This window comes from Bombus pyrosoma, linkage group LG13 (assembly GCF_014825855.1).
Source record: "Bombus pyrosoma isolate SC7728 linkage group LG13, ASM1482585v1, whole genome shotgun sequence".
Classification (NCBI taxonomy): domain Eukaryota; kingdom Metazoa; phylum Arthropoda; class Insecta; order Hymenoptera; family Apidae; genus Bombus; species Bombus pyrosoma.
This window is the reverse complement of record NC_057782.1, coordinates 7,562,809-7,587,553: the sequence shown is the minus strand read 5'-3', so window position 1 is coordinate 7,587,553 and position 24,745 is coordinate 7,562,809. Positions and strand designations below refer to the sequence as shown.

At 41.9% G+C, this 24,745-nt stretch overlaps 2 protein-coding genes and 1 long non-coding RNA gene across 3 annotated transcripts; 2 read left to right on the top strand and 1 right to left on the bottom strand.

Moving 5' to 3' along the window:
• On the top strand, positions 1 to 1,781 carry LOC122574313. The gene is made up of 3 exons (XR_006318998.1): positions 1 to 514; positions 1,259 to 1,360; positions 1,541 to 1,781. It is a non-coding gene; the product is annotated as an uncharacterized LOC122574313 (long non-coding RNA).
• Positions 1,782 to 3,471: 1,690 nt separating this feature from the next.
• Positions 3,472 to 18,632, top strand: LOC122574136. The gene is made up of 10 exons (XM_043741344.1): positions 3,472 to 3,718; positions 6,311 to 7,914; positions 8,453 to 8,639; positions 13,026 to 13,198; positions 13,324 to 13,386; positions 13,787 to 13,914; positions 13,984 to 14,349; positions 15,496 to 15,839; positions 16,108 to 16,374; positions 16,468 to 18,632. Exons 2-10 carry the CDS (start codon positions 6,319 to 6,321, stop codon positions 16,902 to 16,904), a joined length of 3,561 nt encoding a protein of 1,186 aa, XP_043597279.1. The 5' UTR covers positions 3,472 to 3,718; positions 6,311 to 6,318; the 3' UTR covers positions 16,905 to 18,632.
• Positions 18,633 to 19,487: 855 nt separating this feature from the next.
• Positions 19,488 to 23,125, bottom strand: LOC122574137. Its single transcript, XM_043741345.1, has one exon. It carries the CDS (start codon positions 21,809 to 21,811, stop codon positions 20,696 to 20,698), a length of 1,116 nt encoding a protein of 371 aa, XP_043597280.1. The 5' UTR covers positions 21,812 to 23,125; the 3' UTR covers positions 19,488 to 20,695.
• Positions 23,126 to 24,745: the final 1,620 nt, after the last annotated feature.

The window sequence follows — 24,745 nt, the reverse complement described above, 5'->3', positions numbered from 1 at the left end:
TTTTAGCAGGACGCACAATTTTCCTCGACCTCGGCCTGGCCGGTGCTAAGAATCAACGTCACCGAAATACCGCGGTGTAACTTTGAAAAAATAGGTCGATTAAGAGCGACGATATCCATCACACTGTCTCTTAAAATGTTCGGCCGGCGATAGGAAAAATAATCTCAAAAGGGAGAATAAATACAGAAACACCGCTCTAGTACGTTCGGAAGAAAAAAGGAGACTGAGGTGCGAGTAGCAACGCTAGCTAACGATATCGTCGAACGTAGCAAGGAAAAAAAAGGTCAACAAAGCCAAACTGCGTGCGAGTATATTCTAAATATATACAAACCGTTCGATCTGATCTTACTCGGCGTCGATTACTATGAAAAAATGTAAACTTTAGATATTGACGACTTAAGAGCTGGAATTGATAATCCAGAACATTTTCTCCTTCCATATATACGTAATACACGATATTCGAATTTATATAAAATCAAGAAATACTAGATATAGCGTTTAAAATAGTAAAAATGTAAGTAGCAGCACATTACGTTATAATTTAATATTATTTGATGAATAATATTCGTTGATAAATGCTTGTTAGATATCGAAATGTCGTAAACAGTAATTTGCGAAGGCAACGAATTTTCGCTAGCAATATGGAACAAGTGTCGTTAATGGCTGACATATTGAATCCCGATTACGATACGGATCAGAATAATCGTAAATTCGATCTACTCTCAAATATCCATTAACGTTTCAGTTAATCTCGAAATAATTGATTCGATTTTATCGAAAGACTAGAAAATCCACATGCCTTTATATGACGCGTGATTGCAATTTGCCAGGAACGTCTAATTCGTTTTCCCGCCATTTTCATATGTATACGCATTGTGGTTAACAATAATTCCCATTCACAAATCTACACTTACCGAACTAGCTGGCCGAAAGAACTTTATGATATTTCGTAGCATCGTATCAGGAAATCCAACTTTTGTACCTCCAACGAACACGTACACCAAGTTCTCTCAACTAATTGACACAAATTAACTTCCAATTAACAAACATGTGCACCACTTCACCTCACCGAACACTTTTACGAAAGAAAACATCAAATCAAATGTTCGTCTGATCGGCGGGCGTTAGTGTCGCCACCTACCGGCGATGTCGTGAACTATTACTTTCAAATTAAGTTATCCACTGTCAGTGATCGAGTGCCGCCAAATTAAATACTTGTCATTTTTGTTGTTCAAAGAATGATCTTATCTTTTCGTAGGTATATGCTTTTAATTTATTTTGTACCCCGACGTAGCTTTTAAATCTAAGACCAGAAAGCACCAAGATCTTGATCTCTGACCGTTACGTTATCGTAACACGCGTATGTATTAAATTTATTTTTTAACATTATTATCGCTTAAATAATTTTGACGTCTAGACAGAAAATTAAAATAAATAGAACTGCAGTTTCGATTCCTCCACTTTTTTGTTTCTAATATAATTACGGGTCTGTCGCAATTAAAGCACTCACATTTCCTATTTTTCTCTCGAATTGATTCAGAAAAATAGCCCCGAAGCCGAGGAGAAATGAAACTACATTATGCATAGCGCACCATTTTGCTTGCTGCATTCTCGGGATGATAATGGCATCGTTTGAAGTGTTCGCGTAATTAATGAAGCTAAAAACTTTTGACCCTTAATTACGCTGTCCATTGTATTTCGAGAGTTCTTTCTTTCTCCGGACTACTATGAGAATGCGAATAAAGAATACGGACCATATTGCAATCAACGAATGTCTCAAGGAATAAATTATATACACGCGATCATTGTTCTGACCCCTGTTACATCTGTCCCCCTATATAAAATTCCTAAATAAGAAATTCAAAATTTAATGATCCTGACGTCGCTTTAAAAAACAAAATGATTGTTCTGCGAAACAATAATTTATAAATGACTATAAATAAGAATGATAAATGAAAGCCAGTGGTCGTTAAGAAAATCTATATATCCAAAACTCCGCGAAAGTTTAACGATATCTATTGTCTGTTTTCGATTCAGAACTTCTTATAGGGGAGGGCGATATAGAAAAATTCCCTCTTCCGTGTTATTTCGGTAAATATCGTTTTTGGGATCCTGCTGTTTGCGACATGGAATATTTAATGGGGCGAATTGTGGCCGAACGAATATTCTTGCATCTCGTGTATACGCTCCATGCACATTATACAATGGGACAATTAACGTTGACCGACTCTCGCGTAACGTTAACGCTCATCGATATCCCAGCGATTGTTTCAGTAAATAGCGTACTCATAAACAATAATTAATCGACTCGACCATCAATAAACACGAAGAAACCAACGATCGATCGGTAAGGGATCGTTCCAGTTGGATTCCTCCGAGGAGGCTCACCGGATAATACCTACATTCCTCGCTACTCGAACAGGAATTTTTGTAACTAAATTTAAAGGATAATCAGGATTGCAGCGATTATCTACAATTACTCCATTGCTCGGAGTAATTGTGTTAATAGGCCAGAAAGTACGAACTCGAAGCCCACGAGAATCGTTTCGCTGTAGCCTGCCTGAAAATTATACCTTTGTGCTTTAAACGCTTATGAATCGTGAGCTAACAGTGCTCTCCTACCTAAGTACCCCGGACAGTGTCTAATCTCTCGTACGACCTAAGCAAACTCTATCCTCTGTCTAAATACAATCCGCAATACCTGGACTAGGAATATCTCCTAGTTCTTCCTCGATATTTTCCTATATAGCGTAAAAAAAGTATACAACAGCCACTACTGTGTCGATGAACGTGAACAAACTTCGAGCGGACAGAACAAACGATACTTGAAGAATGTTGGCGAATTTAATGTCGGGCCTGAGCCTGGCGTTTAACAACGCCAAACGATCTACCCTATCCAGCGAGTCCCATCGAGGCCCCGAAGGAGAGTGGGTGGGCCTGACACTTGCGGCCTCAGAACGAAATCGACGGTCGAGCTTCGAATGGCGGGAGCGAGAGAGTGAGAGAGTGAGAGAGAGAGAGAGAGAGAGAGAGAGAGAGAGAGAGAGTGAGAGCGGGGGCTGCGGTGTAAGAGTCGGGGCCCTGAGGGCCCCTCATTCGAGCTCTGCGCCGGGTGTAGGAGCGGAGAGGGGTTAGAGGGGGCAAAGGCACATTCCAAGGCAGAACGGCTGCCAGTGAAGGTGGAAGGCAAGAACAGTCTCTCACGATATTGCGCTCCGTTCCTATCCACCGTTGCTTCCTTTCTTCCATAGAGCCTCGTCGCTCGTTTTCACCCGTCCCCGTGGGACCGTCGTGTGATCGTGCCGAGCGGTGCCGTGCCGTGCTGTGCTGTGTGCCGTTGCGATGCTACACGAGACGCGACGCGATGCGAACCGTCTCTCGGAATCGAATTAACGAGAATACTGTTTCGCCGACACCAGCCAGAGGACGAACGTGCATGTGATAAAGGTTTCGTGGTACTGTGCACCGGGGTCTACGGTATACGGTGGTCGTTTTTGGCGCCAGGCGTGCTTCAACGTTTCAAAAATGCGCACGCCTACTTACGTAGCGCGGTATTCCAGTGGGAAGACCAAGGAACAGAGAGTTCGTTTCGAAAATAGATTTCTGCCTCGTGTACAGATCCGTGCTCCGATCGTCGGGCATGCGGAAGGAGCGTCACCGGGAGACAGTGATTGAGAGGATCCGGCAGACGGGAGCACTTGAATATTCGATCGCGCAGGTGAGCCGCAACTATCTCTTTCTTTTAGTACGAGTACTCGATGGATACTGGATTCGCAATTTGCTCGAGCTTTCCCGTGTAAACGAAACGGCCAGGCAATCTGAACATCCAAAAGAATTTATCGAAAGTGGGAGGTATTGGCGTGATTCGTTCGGGATTTTTTTCTTCTTGAAAGAATAACTTGCGTCTGTAACATTCGACAAGTCATTTAAACTTTACGATGGTGCAAGTGTCGATATCGGAAAATTTCGTGACGAAGTCGAAGCTGTTGACACAAGCGTTCCATTTATACGTGACGGTGAAACCGGTATTCGTAGCAAAAGGAGCAAGGCAGATAGCTTATCTGAATGTTAGAAATTAGCAGCTTCTAACCTTTAGATAAAGGCTGTTGTAGATCTTATCAGCGATCTTCTATCTCTTCGAATCGAAATTATATTTTTGTCTTTCTGTTCCTTTTCTCTTTCGGCGAATAGGAGATCAAGCGAAAGGAATTTTCAGCCACTTGGCCACCTATCAATCGAGCACCATAACCTCCTTAGTTACATCAGCGTCAGGACATTTTACATATAAACACCGCGAGAAACTTTTTTGACGAGTCAGGCATTCCGTGAGAATCGTCTGGAACAGCGGGCAACTCGAGAGGAGGAGGAGGAGGGGCTCGTTGGTTTTCTGCTTGAACGAAATTAAATCCACGTGCCGCGAAGTATTCCCATTCTTCGTTCGATCGAGAGATCGTCGAACGACAGAAAAACTTAACCGCGTCCGAGCAACGCCATCGGCATCGAACTTGACCATGGCCTTCAGAGCCTTTGCGCTCGTATAACGAGATACGAGGAATGTAAGTGGCCAAGAGTCCACCGGTTGGACTTACGAGAACTACTTCGAGCTGGTTACCTGCAACTAGATGCTCGATACCAAATATGCTTTAAGGTAGCGACCGATGTGATCGATTTTGCAGGTGAAGCGCAAGGGACCATTAGCCTAAGCAGATTTTCCTTTAAAGTAGACACAAGTCGATCTGCTTACTGTCACCGATAATGGTTTATAAGGAGACTAATAATAGGATGATTTCGTGTTGAATTTTTAATAACATGTCATCGATGTAAGATCCGATTTTCAACATTCGTGTACGCCACTGATCATAAATATTTGGATACTTTATGCAATTCCATCGGAAGGTTGATATTTCTTCACTTTTCTCACTTGTCTGTCTCGCGACTTGCCCTTTAAAAATACTTTTGCTCCAACTTCTCGATCGATATTCCTATTGTTTTTGAAATAATCAAGAAAACGACAGAAACATAAAATCAGACAAGAAGACAGTTTTGACGTGAAACTGGCTGACAAAATATTGGATTTTAAAATTGTTCCTCTATAAAAGACAAGAAATGTCATCATCGTATCAAGCATTTCATTTGAAATATATTTGATACGTTTGAAACAATTTTACATGTACAAATATTCATAGGAGATGGTATAGGTATATGGGTCTAGTTAAATTACGATACTTTATGCTGACACGATGTTAAATTCATCTATCGTAATAATGGCGACGGTGATCCTTACATACAGTTCCTCCATAGAACCTGTATGCCACGCGACATGTAACTCCTCTTTCGAGTGCAAGTTGTACATACACGAAATCGTTAATTGACACCTTGAGAAGAATACAGCGATAGTTGTCGATGGTAGTTATTATCGGAACAATTTCTTAACAAGGTAATATGGAACGAATTGTTGGGTGGAATTCTTTCGAATAAGTACAATGCCGGACCATTGAAAGCCACTCTTCACAACTCGAGAAGAATCGTCTAATATTCACCGAGATATTTATATAAGTTGCTTGAAAGCTATTCGAGAAGTTTTAACGACGGAAGGCGCTAATAGGCTGCGAAAGTTTTCCGCATTTCCGTGTCCGGAACGGATGCGATATCCGCAGTTAGCATCGTTCCATTACTCGGATACCGCGTTACGTCGTAATTGGGAGATTCGTTAGTTTCTTAACTGATTGCCATCTTCTCACAGATAATCAACAAGTCGCGAACCTCTTGAATCTCTTTTTCGATCGATTCCATGACATTGCAGCTACTGCACGATACCTGATCATAGAATTAAAACGACGTACAGAAATTTTACTTGTCCGTCAGGTTGTTGGAAAAATATCCCAGCTTAACCCCAATACTTTTGAATGAAAAGAGCGAAAAGTATTGAAATTCGTAATTCGGTAGCCGCGGTCTGTGGATATTTTCAGAGAAGAAAATGCTTTCATTTCGCGATCGTGAACACCGCTTACTCCAACTTCCGCTGTTTTGTAATCCAAGACGATTTATCAAGTGGAACGGAGGCGGCTGTATGGAAACGAATCGGCTGCCGACGAGATGTGAGAAATGCGACTGATCCGCGAACGGTTCGTGATCGATCGCGATCGCGAAAACGAACGTGCCGCGGCGTATCTCTCGAGTTCTCAGATCCTTCGATAGACGATTAATCGATGAAAGCCCATTACGCCGTCGTTTCACCACTCGAATTTTCAACGATAATTAATTGTCCGTTGGTACGAATTGGTTCACGCAACTACGATCGTATTTTCAGGTATTACAATGTCCCAACCGCAATTAACTACCGACCTGGACGTTCCGGAAAGTCCGCAACACTCTTGCCAATGCTCCGCAATGAGTAGCATGGATTCCATGAGAACGCAGAGGGACAGGGCGGAGAGGAGCGTGGGAAGTACAAGAATTTCTAACAACCAAGAACTCCCTAGGGGTTTAGAGGCACTTCAGAGTGCTTTCGAACCAATAAGAAGACTCGAAAGTCCGCTATCTCATCAAGAAAGCCAACAGATCAATTTAGAGAATACCAGGAATGTCGATATTTTGGAGCACCAGGCCGGCTTATCGCCGAATACGAGATCGATGGAAGGTCAAAACGCGATTCTATCGAGACACGGTCACAATCTTTCCTGCAGTCCAAGGAACTTGGATCTTTCTCGAAACTTGGCGTTCGAGGCTGCGCGAAGAGTTCAGGAATCCGGCAACTTACAGGACAACCAACACAGCCTAACTTCCAGCCCTAGTCCTTTGTTGGAGTCTAGCTCGGCGTTGCTCGAGACGTCCGCGAAAGATCTGGACAAGCAGCTCGAGGATCACACAGGGTTATCGCAGAAAGCAGCCGCTTCGGGCAAAGATAAGCTGAAGAATATTCAGCAGGTTCTGAATCCTTATCAACACCATCATGAGCCAACGTCGCCGGAACGTAACGTCCACGGACACTTCCACGGTGATACCCACGCGCACGTGCACAAGCACGCCGACAATTTCCGAAGCACTACGAATTTGGACGTTGCAGATGGATTGATGGGATTTCAGCAGCACCAGCGACAACACACTCATCATCATCACGGGAACACTAAGGCAACGAACGTGACCCATCATCACGGTCCGGCAACCGTGCATCATCCGCATGGTCCGCAAGGAATAGCAGCGCACCATCATGCAAATCTGGCGCCAAGCTTAACCAGCCACGTTCACGGAAACTCTGGTCCTTTAAGTAGCCCCAATGCAAATCATGGGAGCCAAGCTGCAGCCGGAAATCCGAATACTCATCACCATTCGAATCCAATACCGACATCCACTACGATGGTACACAGAAACTCACCGACGAGTCATCATCGTCTCGGTGGTAGCGCCGGCTTGACCAGTCACTACCCTTCAAACTCAGGTTTCTCCAGTGATCACCACGGCACTTCCAGTGCAATGAGCGGGGCTTCGTCGAATTCGAGCATGTTAAATCATGGCGGCTCGCCAGCGGTTCATCGACACGTGGTCAATGCGAATAGCAGTCTCTCGACTACGCCATTAGCTAGCCATCATCACGGTAGTTCGTCGGGAAGTTTGACCGGACATTCGAGCGTAAATCATCATCACGTCAGCTCTGGCATATCCTGCGAGTCTTCTTCGTCGAACGCCAATACGAGAACACACAGTCGCCTAGATCACGTCCACGATCATCATCACCATTTACAACAAGTGCATTCGTTGCATTCCAGCCACCCTGATACCAGGCAAAGAGACAGAGCTCCGTCGAGCCTGGAGCACCATGGGCATCATCACGCGCACATGCATGCTCATGGACATCAACACACGCAGAATAACGATACCAAAAATACGTCTCTTATCGGAGTCGACTCGATACAGGTATTCTTGTCAAATTTACATTTGAAAATTAGAATTTAACGAGAAATAGTTATTATTATGCGGGTGTTTGTGCAAACTCAAATTTTTATATGAACGTAATTAGACACACAGAATCTAAACGGAATTCTGTTTCGGTTGTTGACTATTATATCTTAATAATTACTAAATTTTCGACACAATTAAATCATATAGATCCAAATGCAACAACAGGGTAAAATCTGAATGTAGAAAATTCAATTTTCAGTGATTTCAAATTTTTAAGCAATTTAATATATTTTACCAAAATCTAACTACGTCTGTAGACGACAACGATCGTTAATCATTAGCGCGTTTAGCCATTGATGCAAAACTGTTACTCGCATGACTTCTATAACGTTTCATTACGCAATTTACTGGCGTGACAACAGTATGATAAATATAATTTAATTATTTACTAGTGATAGGCAACTTTTATGCATGTACTTTGTAACTACAGTTTCGTGTCATTCGCAAAATCATTTTTGCCCTTTGAACTTCTTACACAATTTTCACATTTAAGGTTTCGGCTCCGTCGAAAAGTAAATGCCAATGTCACGTGGTTCAAACCGGTGGGAACAAGAGGGGGCAGGAGGGTGAAAGCGACGGAGGTGTTGAAGTGACATCAAGAACGCATCAACCTCCAGCGCTTCCTCCGCGGCCACCCCCTAGGCCAACTAGACGATACGAAACTACGTCCGTCAATCAATGTAAGTACTTCCCTTATTTTATCTTCATAACAACTATAATCATTTGAAAGTGCATTCTTTCAAAACGTTGTAATAAATTGACGAGCTTTCTGAGGGAAAAATGTCTAACAACCTTGATCAGATTATTTGAATTCACGCAACTTGGGAACCCTCCTCTAGTTAATTGGAAATATCCTCCCGAGTTTCTGTCCTTTTTCTCGTTACTCAGATCATTTTTCGCCGAGTCATTTAAATTCAATTAACTTGTAAGTATGTGATAGATATATATATATAGGTACCGTGTGTATTTTCTAACGAAATAGTTGACTTGCTACGAAATTTTTCTTCATTTCGTAAATATAGAAATGGCAAAGTTTTGCAAGAGCCACGATAATTATTAATTCGAACGTAATTGATATTAAACAACTAGAAGTAAAGTTTCGAAAGCGAGTCAGTCGATTTAACGCATCGACTGATGAAAGCTCTTTTCCAAAAAGCTCCTCAATTGTACCGTGGTACATAAGTAGCGAATATAAAGCGAAACACTCGAAGCAATATTCGAACACTGTATCTCTCGCAACACCGAATCAATATCTCTTCCATATTGGCTTGCCAATTTGAATGGCGGATATACAATATCGCCTGTGTTCAAAACACTCTTCCCATCCCCGTTTGATTTCCGCTTAAAGCGAGCATGTCACGCAGTTGGACAGTATTTCCTGAAACTCGGTTGAAATTAGACGTAGACGGGGATGGTAGCCCGTAGCTCCACCCTTAGTCATCTCGCCTGACGATCGTCAGAATGTCTGCAGTATCAGCAGGATGACGAGCAAGACCGCATCTACCATCGTTGCTGTCCCCTTTATCAATTGCGGCCACGCGTTATCGACACCGGAACGCATCGTTGACCGATTCTACTTGCTTCGAGGAGCAACCCCCGTGGAATTTCGACCCTCGACCGCGTCGAGTCGCTCGAATCGTCACGGTATATCGACCAGTCGATGCTCGCAGCAACCGAGACCAGAAGCATCGTGACGAAGAATGCTGTGATTCGAACAACAGGATACTTTTGCCCTCTCTGCTATTAATCCAAGCTGGCTGGTGAATGGCCACGCAAGGAATGTCATCTTGGATGTCCCTTCGGAGGAATTCCAAGCCTCAGCTTCGTTCCGAAATTACCACCACCACCTGTGGGACACCTCGGCCAACGTGCGGGCCAACAGAGATCTCGTGGAGTGCCTCTCGAGTTGTTGTGCTCTCGCATTCGTTTCCAAGTATCCAACCGAGAGTGTAAAGAGCAAGAAATAGCTGGAAATATACTAGCATCGATATATGATGTGTCGTTCAAAATATTTTCAAGAATCTCTCGCAAGAACAGGTCGAATGTCGACCCCAATGATATAAAAATAATTGACATTGGTGATTGTCATACGCGAAGGTGCACCGATTAATGATAAAGTGCACGATGAAGAATTGACCTTGAGAAAAACATCCCCTCGTGGAGAAACTCGTGTGATGCGCAAACGTGATTCATAAACTATTAAGGAAGATAGTGTGCGTTGTAATTTCTTCTTAACGCAAGATGATACAATTTTTCTTTTTTTCTTCTTTGTGATTTAAACTCTAAATACATCGAAGAAATAACCGTGTAATAGTGCTGTAAATATTTAATAACGTTGGATATTCGATGACGTAGGATACTGTGTCTGACACATGTTGGTTTGGAGAGACGAAGGAGTGACGAAAGCATCCAAGAAACTTTTCCTTTAAAGTGCAAGTTGTACAGAAGAAAATGGATGGATATCCAATGCTGCAGATAGTCCGGTGCCGACTTGGAATGGAAATGGAGATGGATAACCAGGGTTATCCATTCACAATGGCGGCACACTCGCATTCCCACTTGCCACATCTGACAAACCACGCGCACCTCCCGAGATCGCATTACCCTCACCCCTGCGGTATGCCGATTAACCCTTCTTGTTAATTTATCAATCGGCCCTCCAACCCCAGTCTGTACCACCCGATCTACGTGCCCGCATAATCTGATATTAGCTGCTCCATTAAGCTACCTTTGGTACAATGAGTCATTAAAGTAATCCATTCAAACATTCGTTTCTTTTCTGTAGAAGAAGGAACGCGCTTCTTACATATTTCAAAGATATACTGTTTATTTATTATATTTTATTATATTATATTATAATATTTATTGTTGTAAGTAATTCGTTATACCAATTTATATCACGAGCGCATAACATGTCTCAAAGTTAAGTTTACAAAACTAAAGAGACGATGTTTGTAAGAATCGAAATACGCGATTAATTTCGAATTCCCGATATCTTGTCTCGCGTCACGATCTTCAACTTCCCGATTCTTTCGTCTATTAAATATTTCTAAATTATTTCCATGCGATATAAATTTTAAACGCACCGAAGTCTACTACATTTCCGAATAGGGAATGTGCATTTTCTAGCATCCACGTTCTATTTTTACCGGCGGGAAGATATGTTGCATAGCCTCGTGGAAGGTCACGTGGATAACAAAAGGTTGCCGTATAAATAGATATCGACAGGCTTCTTAATAAAACACGTTTGATTTTCTACAAGAGCTGATTCGATAAAAAGCTTTAAAATTCAATACATCGTAGATTAAGTAGTTTTAGAATTTCTAATATAAACAAGAATTCAGCTAGAGAGCAGGCTTGGAAAGATTGCGTGGTTTGAACTGGGAGTAAAAAATCGAAGGTATTTTATCCACAGAAAAGCTCGTCTGTTCAAAGAGCGTTTCGAGGAAAATCAGGGAACCAGCCATTTCCTTTTACCCTTGAAACACATTGTGGTTGAATGCTGGCATTTAAATACCAGTCTCGCTCCGCTTACTCCGAAACCTACGATTCACCAGATCGTAACTCTAACAGTCCAGGTAGCAAAGGTACACTTTAACAATTCAATCCTAAACCTTGGTTTGTATTCACGAGAAGTAGCAGGTATTCGGAGGAATCTGGTAATCCGTGGTACTTTCAATAGAGAGCACAACAAGCATGAAGCAAGGTTGAGCGCATTCGATTCGAGAAAAACGATTTACGAGTCATTGGGAACGAGATTTCGGTAAACCTTCTTTCACAAAGCTAAGGGGAAACAGATTTCTAGAAAAAGAACGGTATTCCAATTCGCCTTTCGCTTTTGGAGTCTATTTGTTGAAGTTCGACAATGGCCAGGTATGTCAAAACACGAAAATGGTTGTGTTGATCATTTCGTTATAGCAGAACTGCTCTATTCTCGGGAATCGCGTGGAACTGTGAGAATAACAGTCTCTGGTTGAGAGGATTTTTTTATTTGGCGCCAGAGCCGCGTGATCTTCATAGATTTTACTCGTTGACAGAAAAATAATTAGATTTTTAATTACAGAAGATGATCTCTTCACTTGTCTTCCGGATCCGCGCTACAGAAGGGCACAGTACCCTCCTTTGTTAATGGGAAACCTGATTAAAAAGTTCAGCTCTGTCGATTCTCTTTTGAGAGAGAAAGAGAGAGAGAGAGAGAAAGAAAGAGAAAGACTCCGCTATTGTCTCTGAAGCGACGTAGCGTCGACGCTCCCAACGCTCAACATTCATTGAAGGAATTTCCAATACAGCGTGGTCGGCTCAATTGAGAGTTTCGACGACAAAAGTTGAGCCCGACTGATTGAGAATGAAATACCTCGGCTACATATCGTAAAAAATAGCATTTGTGCGATGCGCGATGGCGTGTGAAGACAATTTTGTAGGCTGTATTTTACTACAATACTTCGTTATTCGCACTATTGCTCGGTACATTAACGCATTAACGCTCGAAAGAAATGAACATAATCATCGTCGAACAATCAATAATTTCCTTTTTCTAAAATATCCGTACAGCTAAAAGGGAAAGAGAATTAAGGTGATCTAAGGGGTAATCATTGACTAACAAGATTCGCAGAATTTCGCTCAAGGCACGTTTCCCATTGTACTCAGATCAAAGCTCCCGTTGTTAGGTTCTCACGCAAGGACAATCATTATCCCGTGAAAGAAGGAGCCAACGCGCGATGGGAATAAGTCTTGCAGGACCTTTTGACTGAAAAGGGTCGATAGTCGTACAAAAGATTCCGCTTGGCCACCGAAAGATATCCTTCCAGCTATTACGTGTTTCTTAGAGGCATCCTTTGAAGCGATCGTAGCGGAAAGATTCGACGCGAAATATTACGACCGTCGTCTTAACACTCTGTCGTTTCTTTTTTTTTTCTTTTTCAAAGACGAAAATATTCGAAGCGTTTCATTGAGAATTTTCGAAGCATACCACTCCGGTCCCCTTTTACCGAATACTCCTTTCTCCTTTTAATTCCTCGCCTATCGCTTCCATACTATCAGTACAGTGACCGATTTTAATTTTACAGGCCACACGGGGGAAGGTGGTTGCTGCAAGAAGTACGTTGTCCTTTGTTGCCTTTGTGGTGGGTTGAGCGCTGCGGTCGGTAGTCTCTTTTTGGCGGTACACGCGGTCCTTTCAGCCCACACGGCCAGTTTAGCTCTCTTTGAGACTGTACCATCTTACATTCCTGGCATAATGGTAAGAGGCAAAGATCGGAGTCTATCAACCGATCTCCCTTTAACGAGACCGCGTACGAAAACAATGAAGACACAAGGTATTTAAACTACTGCAAATGATCACCTGAATTTCGTATTAATTTCCAGTTAATTCTAATGGGTCTATTCACGATGCTACTCGCCAGACGGAAGCACAGATACGGACTTTTGGTAAGCACGCGGTGAAAATTCTATCGGGCCGTTATCAATGACCAGTTAATACGGTCGTTGGTTTTCGTATATCGGATACAGATCAAAAATTACCTATAAATTAATTTTCCCCCATTTTATATCATTTTTTATATTTTTCTATTAAATATGCTCTATTAATTCCTCGTATGATCAGCTTTATAGATTGCAAGGCAGAAAGAGACGATGATCTTATAACATTGTTCTTTATTTATCTTTTATTAAGTTACGCAGATAAGAATCATATGAATATCTGATAGCCACAAATTCCACTGCTTCGAACTTAACCCAATCCTAAACTACGTTACTTATGGGATGGCCTAATCAAAATAATATCGTCTCGTCTATATAATCCCTTCCTTGAAACGCTAATATTTTGTAGATGAAAGTCTGTGGATCTGTTGGAGTGGTATGTGCGTTGGTATGCGTGTTGGTCACCGTAACGACGACAGTGATACACATGTCCCGGCTGCAAGGTCTTCGAAAATGCGTTTATACCGTGAAAGCGAGGTAGGTATATTCGTCTATTTTTACACGGCGGCGGGATCGATAGTTTCTATTCGATAATTATCACGACAGGTCGTGCACGTGTTACGGGGCGCCAGAAGGAGATCCTGGAGTTCTCTTCGAAGGCACTCCCCACTGCGAGGCGGTCCACGGCGCTCTACACGCCTGTCTCAGAGCTCTGTTTGGAGTTTCGGTCGCTGGAATCTTAGCTTGCATATTTTCGTGCATGCTGGTGTACCAGTTACTAAGTCACGAGAAGAAGAAAATGTACTGGGAGCAGTTGGAACTGAGATGCAGATCTCTGTACGGCCAAGGAAGCACCGTGGGACCGACGACTGGCTCCTGCGGATGTTGCAACGATTGCGGCGGTGCTAGTCCTTGGTGGGCGCAGACCCCCGGAAATCTCTACACGCCGAATCCCGATTTGGCGCCATCCAGGTTTGTACACTCGAAAAATCGAATTTTGAGAAAGTCGGGAGTATAATCAAATCCAGAGAGTCGAAGAACGATATAATCCTGAAGATCACATTTCGCTGCATTTAAAGCTTTCGCGTGTCATTAATATCAGTGGTTTTATAGGGCATTTCCAATTTCAAAGCATTTAAATTTATATTAAATAGGATTTATGTTAAAAAGCTGTCGAAACAACGATACATAATTATTATACGTTTACTTATCATTGTAATTCTTGTGTTTATATATTGCATGTATATCGCAATATATATTGGGTCGCAAATATAAAATTCTAATCGAGTAATTGATTCTTTGATATTCTCGTACTTTAGATAAGCGTCACGTTTGGTACGAACACGAGCGTACCTTGTAAACCTACAATGTACCAATATTTGTTATGAAATTACATTCGAAATATTAATCGATCTAACTTTGAAAACGTAACGCGTTTTATTGACTCAATGTCAAAGCATCGGACGACACCGTTGAGTGAATTAACGTCGTTTAAATTGTCTCCGTAAAACTACACATAATAATAGCACACGTGACGAGGACTGTTACGGAATCGTTACGAATTCAATACCGGGACGCGGTGGCCGATGAGCTTTATTGAGAAATTATTGATGCGATTCAAATGCGCACGGTGCATTTGCCTGCGAGAGTAATGATACATATTCAATAGATTTCATTCACGAATGTCACGAATATCGGTAGCGGAGTGCAATAAACCCGTAAACGAGGCAACGCTCCCTCCAGGATCCCAGGACACATTGTATTCTGGTAATCCGCTAATGTATGGCATTAATTAAACTGGGATTCCATTCTGTTCTTCTGACATTTAGAGGAGGGATTCCTCCGTTTCAGAAATAAATTATGACGAACGACGAGCCGTTCTTTGAAGTTCGCTTTCGGTCAAATTAACAACGAAAAATTCCGATCGTGCCTTCTAATTAATCCGCCGGCCATTGTAACATTTTCTACGAAATATCCAGCTTTATGGGAAAAGAAATTCCAGCGCGTAGAAAATACGTTCGATGTGCTTGAAATTTGTTTCTTTCTCGATAAGATAATGAAGTAGATACGATGTTAATTGTCGCAGAAAATTCAAAGGTCGTTTCTTTTACCTTGCAGAAGATGGCGGCTACCTTGGTCTAGATCCAGAGGCCCAGCTCCGAGTCCAGACTCGAATTATGGCTTTCACACTCAGACCAGACAAACCGAGGCCAACGTGGAAAACACGAATGGCCCTTATAGCGTCCTTAATTCTCAATCGAGTGGCCCTTACTCTGTATTAAACACGCAGAACGGCCCGTACACTCCTAGTACGGCTTCTTACAGTGTTTTAGAGACTCCAGTGCCGTTATGGGGTCCTCCGCCACCTTATAGCGACCCTAACAGCCCAGCTAGGCGACCACAAGTTGCCGAGCAAAGGCCCAGAATCGCCAAACGGATAGAGAACTTCGAGAACAACGAAGGTGAGCAATTAAATGTTTATTGAAGATTGAAGTTTGAAGAAATAAATACGCTCGATAATCGTAGGAGTATGAATTCGTGTGGCTGAGTAACGGAAAATTGAGCGAACGTTTGTATTACTATATCGATAATGAGAATGAAGCTTTTGTTTAATCCGCGAGGAATATTAAATTGTTTCGCCGTTTTATTTCTATTTCGTTGTAAAAACCGTTATTTTAACTTCCTTTGTTTTACTTTCGCGAGTCTGACATAAAATCACCATTTTCACAGATCACAGATCACGATCTGCGAAACGGCCATCGGATAACTACGAAAACGCCGAAGAAATCTCGAACAGCACCGATCCAGAGGGAGGAAACGAGGGTACTATGAAAGGCAGGCGAACCAGGAAGCCTCTGAAGGGCGTAGAGAACAATGCGTTCCAGCAGGAAGCAAATCCTGGACCAAAACAGTCGGAAAGTGAACTGTACTTCGGTGATGTGTCCTCGTGTTGCGGGCCTGAGAGTAGTTTCTACGATTTGGCCGTAGAGAAAGAAGGTATATAACGACACTCTGAAGATTGAACAATTGGAAGGGAACTAAGATAGCTCGCCACTCATTGCCACTGATCATTCACCCCGATTTTCATAGGTACGGAGCATTCAGAGGGTGTGGACTACTTGGCAGCTCGTCTAGGTAAACGACAGCTGTCAAAGAGATCCAGAATGCCTCTGCCACTGCCATCGGACGGTGGTGACATACCATCCGACAATTACGCGAACAGTGACGAGCCCAGAAGCGCCAGAGGACCTTTTCTAGCGCCTGATGCGCAATACGAGGTCATTCAACAAGGTCGATACTCTTACTACACGTCGAAGGACGACGAGCAGCTTCAAGAAGGTCCAGCGACTTCTGGATACTTCAGGGAGGAGGAGACTGAAAGGGGAAGGGATTACAGGGATTACAGAAGCAGTCAGGAAGAAGAGACACCTCAGTGTTGCTTGAGTGATTCGACGACATTGGACTCGGGTTGGCAAAGTGGCGAACAACAACAGTCCGACGACAACGTTAGACCGGTTAACGTGTGATCGCGTTTATCGTTAGACCAATAACGAGATAGTTGTCGAGAAACAGTAGTATTATATTAAGTGGTAAACGATGTAAGGGGAGAGCAAGGACCGGAACCTCGATTCAGTACAACTTGATGCTTTGATACGTAGGAGAAAGAATCGCTGAGAGAACCGTGGCCATCCCCGTAGTCTGTTGTTTCGTATTTACCGCGGAGATCTTGCGAGTTCATGACTCGATCTACGAACTATTCCGTGTGAACTAGATAGAAAATTGTCCATGTAGAATACAAAGATGGTGATACGAGTGCAAATCTATGATTACCATATTCGTAATAGAACCTAAGTGATGTGATTTGTGGTACGATAGTATAAGTAAACCTTAATCGTTAGAGCGTAAGTGAATGAGAAATGCCCGCGTCGGATTACGCTTTTTCCAGCGATCCACGCACTATTACAAGTCTGAAGAAGGATCACGAAGAGTAAACTCTACGTCAGAGTACGCTATATGTGAGAAATCCTACGTAACGATGTATTTTTATTAATTAAACGATGTCGCCCATGTTGTTCGTAATATTAATCGCTAATGTATGTTGGAAACGATCGTATATATATATAGAGAAAAAGAGAGAAAGAGAGAGAAAGAGAGAGAGGAAGAAAAATGAAGGAGAAGAGATTAGTCTCATAGATAATATGCCAAAGAAAAGGTCTCTAGAGAAGGTGAAAATACGAATGAAAAGAAAGGGATACATTTTCCAAAGTTCTGTTTTGTAAAATTTACCCCTCGACGGAGACTTTTACTTTGGCCACTCGTTAGAAACGTCCATGTACAAACGTGTGCTTTACTCTTGCCAATATCTCGCTAGACGTCAGCTCGATTTCGCACTTAGACGTTGATTGTCGCAAAAATGTTTACCATTCGATAATAAGTTCAAAATTGGGCACGTTAAGCTCAGCATGAATTCTCGGTCACTGCCATTCGAACGTTCAATTCCATTCTCAAAACCATATAAGGATGAGAGAAGATGTTTTCGCACGTCCATAATTTCGCACCAAGTCTGAGTTTTACGAATCTATATATACACTCGGAATTTTACGATTCTTTTAAGGAAGATATTTATCACGCGTCGTAGTATACGAATAAACGAGCAACCGTGCTCGTGGTCTGTGTTAGCTTCGTCGAGCTTTTTACGTTGTAGGGCCGCATTTCGCTTTCGAACATACAATCCTAGTGGACCAAGAACGATATAGAGAAGAAGATTGATCTTACTGACAATGAGTGAATATTACAAATTAGAAGTAAAGTCTATCGCCGTTAACAGCCGTTCGTTAGATAGCACATAAAAACAGATGCATATTTTATAATCGACATTCGAGAACGAAAGAGACAAGGCCAGCTTAGGGGAGTAGTTTAACGTTGTTTACTCGATAAAGTGTACCTTAAGAGCGATACGTAGCAAGCCCGATACATTGTCGAACGATGTAACTAACAATGATTAAGAATAAAGCTTTGTTTTGTAAAGAAACCACGTGTCGCTCGATGAATTATACGTATTCTTTCGAGCAATGAAACGAAAAAACGAAAACAATTAGAAATTAACACGCGAAGCGTTCTTTCGCCTTTCATCAAGCTTCGTTCAACGATCATAACCTGTACCTAAAAAGCTACATTTAAAAAGCTATAGAAAAGGATGGCTGCACCTTTTTCCATTAACTTGAGCGAAGTAATAAAAACCAACTCAGAATCAATGGAAATCGAATGAGTTTCTGGAAATTCCTACAAATTCATAGTCAACTAATTTAAATCCTAAGACAATTTTAGTATTTTCGTAAGTTGCACGTTAAAACGAAACGATTGACACAATATGTAGCATTTCGTGAAACGTGGCTTTGCCAGGAACGTGCCATACAGACTTTGGAAATAACTGTTATTTTTGGTTGCTGATTTCATCGGTTGGTCCATCGATGAAAGAGACGGATACGAACACGACACTGACTGTCCACAGGTCAATGATTTTATCGCAGCCGATATGTCACTGAAACACGCCCAGGTAAGCATTTAACGAGGAATGCGGGATCTATAACGAGCACCGCTATTGTCAGCAATTTTCTTAGTGAACTCCCGCGCTCCGTGCACGTTGGCTAATATCAGATTATGAGATTTCGCAACAGACAGCACGATCGTTGAACTTTCGCAATAACGTGTGCAGCGCGCACACACGAGAGCCCATACACCATTCTACGTAACATTAATTTCACATAATCTAGATTGATCGTTCGACGGGATAGAAACGAATCTATACAGCTTACCAACATTTGTATATACTTAGATATATTCAAGTTCAACGGACCACGACAATGAATGAACACGAGATTAGAAATAGAATATCTTGATTAGTGCAACACGCACGAGAATTATTCCCGATTCTGAATCATATCGGAGAAAATCTGTCACGGAAGAAGGATTCGTTTATCATTTTCTTGCATCTACACTTGCATCTACCCGTTAAGTAGCCGGACACTTTCATAGATCTGTGGTAACAGCATATAAACTTTAACAAAGTGCGTACGATTAATGGTAAATTAATAAGCAAAGATTAGATGTTGGTTTATCGAAGTTTATCCATAATTTTGCAATTAAGCTACACATCCTGTCAGAACTAAACAGGTGTTTCTATACTCTTTGTTTGCTAGCGTAGATCAATTACCAGAAATAACAAAATTTACAGAGTTTCCATTAGGACGTTCCACATAATTCGAGAACAATGCAATCTTCTTGAAAAGCGTGTCCATATTCTCGAGATTCTATCTAGCTGAGTTCAGAATTGTTTGATGCTGTAAGCTGAATCATTTAATTAGCGGAGGTAAAGGAACGTGGCGATTGAAGTTAATAAATCGCAATTAAAGTGTTTTCTAGGTTCGCGTCTTGCCCGATACGATCTTTCAGAATGAAAACACGCTATAAATGGCTACCGTTCTTTAACCGTAGCCACTCGACCGTTTGAATCATCCGTGCTGTGTCGCAATCGTTACGAACTTCGCATTTAACAATCCGTATCTATGGAGTTCGACTAATTAACGAAACCGTCAATGAAGAAGATTGGCAGTAGTCGTTGCGTGAAACTTTATTGCATCAGCTGGATATATAGCGCGTGATAATCATTAAAATTGTGATATCAAACAGGTCATACTACTAATCTACTGTAGTAATCGCGTAAATGCAAAGATACAATGACACACTTGTAGAAATCTTTCATGAACATAAAGATCATAGATGAAAAACACGACGAGTCACATTTCCTGTCGCTCGTGAAAGAACAATTTTTAAATTTACTACGCTGTCGGTCGATTCCACGTCGAAACTATCTTTCCATTTGATCTTCGGATAAAATATATATTTCTGTCAATTTAAAAAATATTAAAAATATTAATTAAGATCGACCAACATAAATAACGAGCAGACTAATATATTCGTTTTTTACGAAACATTGTTCATCGCCTATGTCCAAATGGCTTATGCGCCTTCGACCTTCGAAACTGTCAGGTTATTTGTTATAAATGATTAAAAATTGTTTGGTTACATTATCGACAGCGAAATTTTGTTGCTGTTATCTTCGACCATCGTCAATTTTTATCCACATATTACTAATAATACTGAACTTGAAATACTTGCGTGAGTCATTGTACTTGCATACGTTCTGAGATCGAAGATTGCGCGTAAACTATTATATTACAAGGAATATTGATATTGAAAATTGCTATCGGTATTAAATATCGTAATTCGCAATTTAATTGTCTCTGTTATTTTCGTTTTAAGAGCAGGATCCCTCGACGACGCGATGCGCTGCCTGATTCGCCAGAAATCTTTCTACTCTTTCCCTGAATTCCCTGCTGGACTCTGGCAGTGGTAACCTTGGTCCCGAATTCCTCAGGCTGTGTAACGTTGTTAAATTTTGCAAACTTTCAGACAGTCTTCGATCGTGATCCAAAATGTCCGGTCTTGGAGCTGGTTTCCTCTTACCCGTCGCTGTTCCTTCCAATTTTTTGTCTCCAGCTGTTCCATTCACGTAGCTGCTTTCTGGCAACCGATTCATCATTCCCCGCAACGCTATTCTAGCGCTCAGTGCAGACCAAAATGCTTCGAGGAGAGACGCCACCAACACGTTCACCGTGAGTAAAATCTTAGTATGCGAGGACTGGTGATGATCTCTGTACAAGAATGACATCATTCTGCTCTTGATCGTTTCCAAGGATTCTTCGGTAACGTTATCCGAATCTTGCGAATTCTCTTCGTCGTTAGAATCACCGTTGGTGAACGATCTACTAGGACTTTCGGTCTCACCTTCCTCAGGATCAATCGTCGAAGTTCTCAAGATGTATCCAGATATGTTGGACATGTTATCGAATACAATGCCAGGCATGGGAGAGTAGAGACGAATCTTTGGAGACTGATCATAGATTCTACTGAGATTGAAGTTGTCTTCGCCGAGTGACATCGTCTCATTTAACAGAGTATCGTTCTTCAGGTGAGAATGATCTCGCGGCTGCTCGAGAATTCTTTCCAGCGACCACAGAGAGCTTCTACTCTCCGCGGCGGCCGCGATGTCGAACACTGTGGCGATGAAGCAGAGGATCGCTGCTATCAAGGAGAACAGACTTCCATAAAAGAAAATAGCGATGTTCCTATCGATGTACCATCTTCTCCAGGCGAGTAGACCGGTCACGAAAGGAACCAAACACGCGACCGATAAGATTGGACCTTGAAGAGATAAGGCCAAGCTGCCTAGCAGAAGGGAAAGTGCACCCAGACCAAAATGCACGAAGGACAAACCTCCCACGGTCAATGCCGAATAACGTCGTTCGGATGGGTACAGAGAAGACAAAGCTGGCTTCGTTTTCACCTTTATCACATACACGTTCTCCATCATTGTTCGTTCGGCGAATTTTATTTAAACGATTTTTTATTACAAACCAGGATTGAGACCATTCACGTTAGAAAGGTTATCACACAGAACTTTTCGATACGGTTAGTGAAAATTCGATTATATCTGCCACGGTGACCCATGGCCAATGACACTGTATTTCCCAGACGTGAATATGTACTACGATATTAACCTGGATACCTCGAACGGAAATTGCTTTGTACTTCCTGCTGTTTCGGAACCAAAGGCACTTGACCGTGAACGAAATATGTATACCGACTGTTACGAAGACACGAAAGAGATATCAATGGTGTTGGAGAGGCAAAGCTCTGAAAGACGACACACGGATCAGACTAACGTTCATAGCGAAGATTGCTGCTTCTTTCGCTATCTTAACTCGCAATCGTGGTCGTTGGATGACTGCAACTCAGAATTGCTGAAACGTTAATTCGGTCGAAATCGACGACGATTTCCGTACGAGTAGAAGCAAGCAGCCGGTCAATTATGCTAAGCGCTTGAATTTCATTGAAATGTTCGTCGCAGCGTCGCGTGAATTTCTTCCTGGCTGTCGACGAACACCGCGAATACGCTTGTGCAATTCGTTTCGAACAATGGAACGAGGACGAAAACTCAGAGAGAAGGAAGAGCCACACAACCGCGACTGTATCCAATAAGCGTGAACGCGAAACGGTAAATAGGTTTAACAACCTGACGCGTCGTCGTTGCTACAACTTTTTTTTTCTCATACGTCTATGGTGGTAATGCGAACATTACGCAATAGCAGTTGACTATGAAGCGATGCAATTATCTCGTTGCACGCGCGTATCGACGTTCTCTAGCTCGGCTTTTCTCAGACACCGTTTTCACCGATTTCTTGCCTCTTTGTGCCAGCCGCTCTGGATTTTCGATCTCATGGGAAATCACTGATCCAGTTTCCATCCACGAGAACCGTCTACTCTGTCATCGATCACGAGCGATCAATAAAATCGTTCTCTCGATCGTTCTTCGAACTTGACTTAGCCTTCTCGTTGACTTCTTTCGACCGGTTGTCTGTCGGTTAATTGAGACCATTCGTCCCCACGATGAATGGAGTAATTAACGTAATTAACATGATCGGAAAGCAAGACAGCGACTGATCCTTTTCAGACGATCATTTCCAATCGAATAGCTGCTCTTTTCGCTTAACGTCTCACTAAATGTTAACGAAACACGCATTTCCTTCACTTTACGAATTTTACTTGAACGCGTGCAAGTCCAAGATTTAATTATAAAAGTTTGTCGATTTGAAAAGTTGAGGGCAGAATTCACGAGGGCAGATGATTGTCCGCGAAAGACACCTCGGCAGAGACTGAGCTGCGAACGAAGACTAGTTCGTGTTAAAATTACTATGAGATCCTGAACGGACCTCCCACGCGGTCGGTTTGCAGTGAAAGGGACAACAGAGAACGACGGATAGATGAACCTTCGCGTTGTTTTAAGCCTTCTTCACACCACTTTCCACGCTCGTAAAACGATGTCACGCTTGCAGACAAAAAATGCATCTATCATATCTTGTTTCTTTATACAAAAAGTTGTATGTTAAATAGTGTCAAGGCTCAGGATCAAATACCTCGTCATTTTATATTTTACAGGCAACTTGGTGAGAGTAAGTACATCCTGGAATCTACATGAAGGACTTACGCTAACCTTTACTCTTCACCAGAGAAATACACGGGCTTGGCAGCCGACCTTTTCTCCCAAGCTCAATAGGCCCGCACGCTATTAATAATATTGATCAATCCAATTTGACAATGATAGTACCGAGTCACTTTAATATTTTTTGCGAATGGTCTTTTCTTAATAATGCTTCATTAAACTTAGTATTTAAAACGATAAGGATATCAAATTATCGAAATAGTATTTGTTTTGTCGACCGTTCGCGGAGAGACGCGGTCTCAAGGAAGCGCGTCAACGAGAGTCGTAAATTCCCGTTACGATTTTACAATCAGCGCCACGAAATTGATCGATCCCCTATTTCGTTTAAGATAATAGAGGTAGTTTAATGAGTATAATGCTTGATTAACAGTTCAAAGATAGTATATATTTCCAACAACTTTGTAGAGAAGATAGTTACGTTGATACGTTAGGTATAATTTAAGTAGGTGAATGATTGAAGGGTGGAAACCCGATAAAGAGATGTTGACTGCTCTAAAGTCGATGAACCAGTGAAGTCTGGTGACGATGCAAAGGAAAACTCTTGCTCGGTGGTGATCGCCCTAGCACTGGTCGCTTGCGAGTGGAATCACGGGAAACGTGGGAAACTCATGTTTGCCCACATTTTACCTGATGGAGCAATAACCATAAGAAACATTTTGATACGAAGGATTTTTAATACCACTTAATGGTCTTAACGGTCAAATCGACATGTTTAGTTTTACAACAGTTCCTTATGTTTATTACGGTCCAACCAATTATATTGACATAGCGAGTGGCCGCCTCGACCGAGGGCTAGTCAAACAGTCACCAGACGAAACAGTATTTTGTAAAATATATCTTAATATCTTGCAACAATGTTAATATGGTTAATAAACGAAATTAAAAAATATTGACGATATTATAAAACACATAAAAATAGATCGTACGAAATGTTACTTTGTAAAGTATTATAAAAACAATTGACAATATCATTGATCGTGCACGAGCGTTTTTAGAATAATCTAAATGTAATTTCGTTACGCTTGTGTAAAAGGGGTTTGGTCTAGAAAGAAATTTTCCATCGACGCTAGTTTACAGCGTTTCATGCGAAGACAATTCCCAACAACAGGGATTAATTAATTTGATCGCGCTGTTTTACCAGAGCGACTAAAAGAAAGGTCAACGGAGATCATTACGATCTGACGGCAGAGTATCTTCAAATATTTCAGATACGTTCTGTACTTTATTCCTCAACCTTCTACAAAC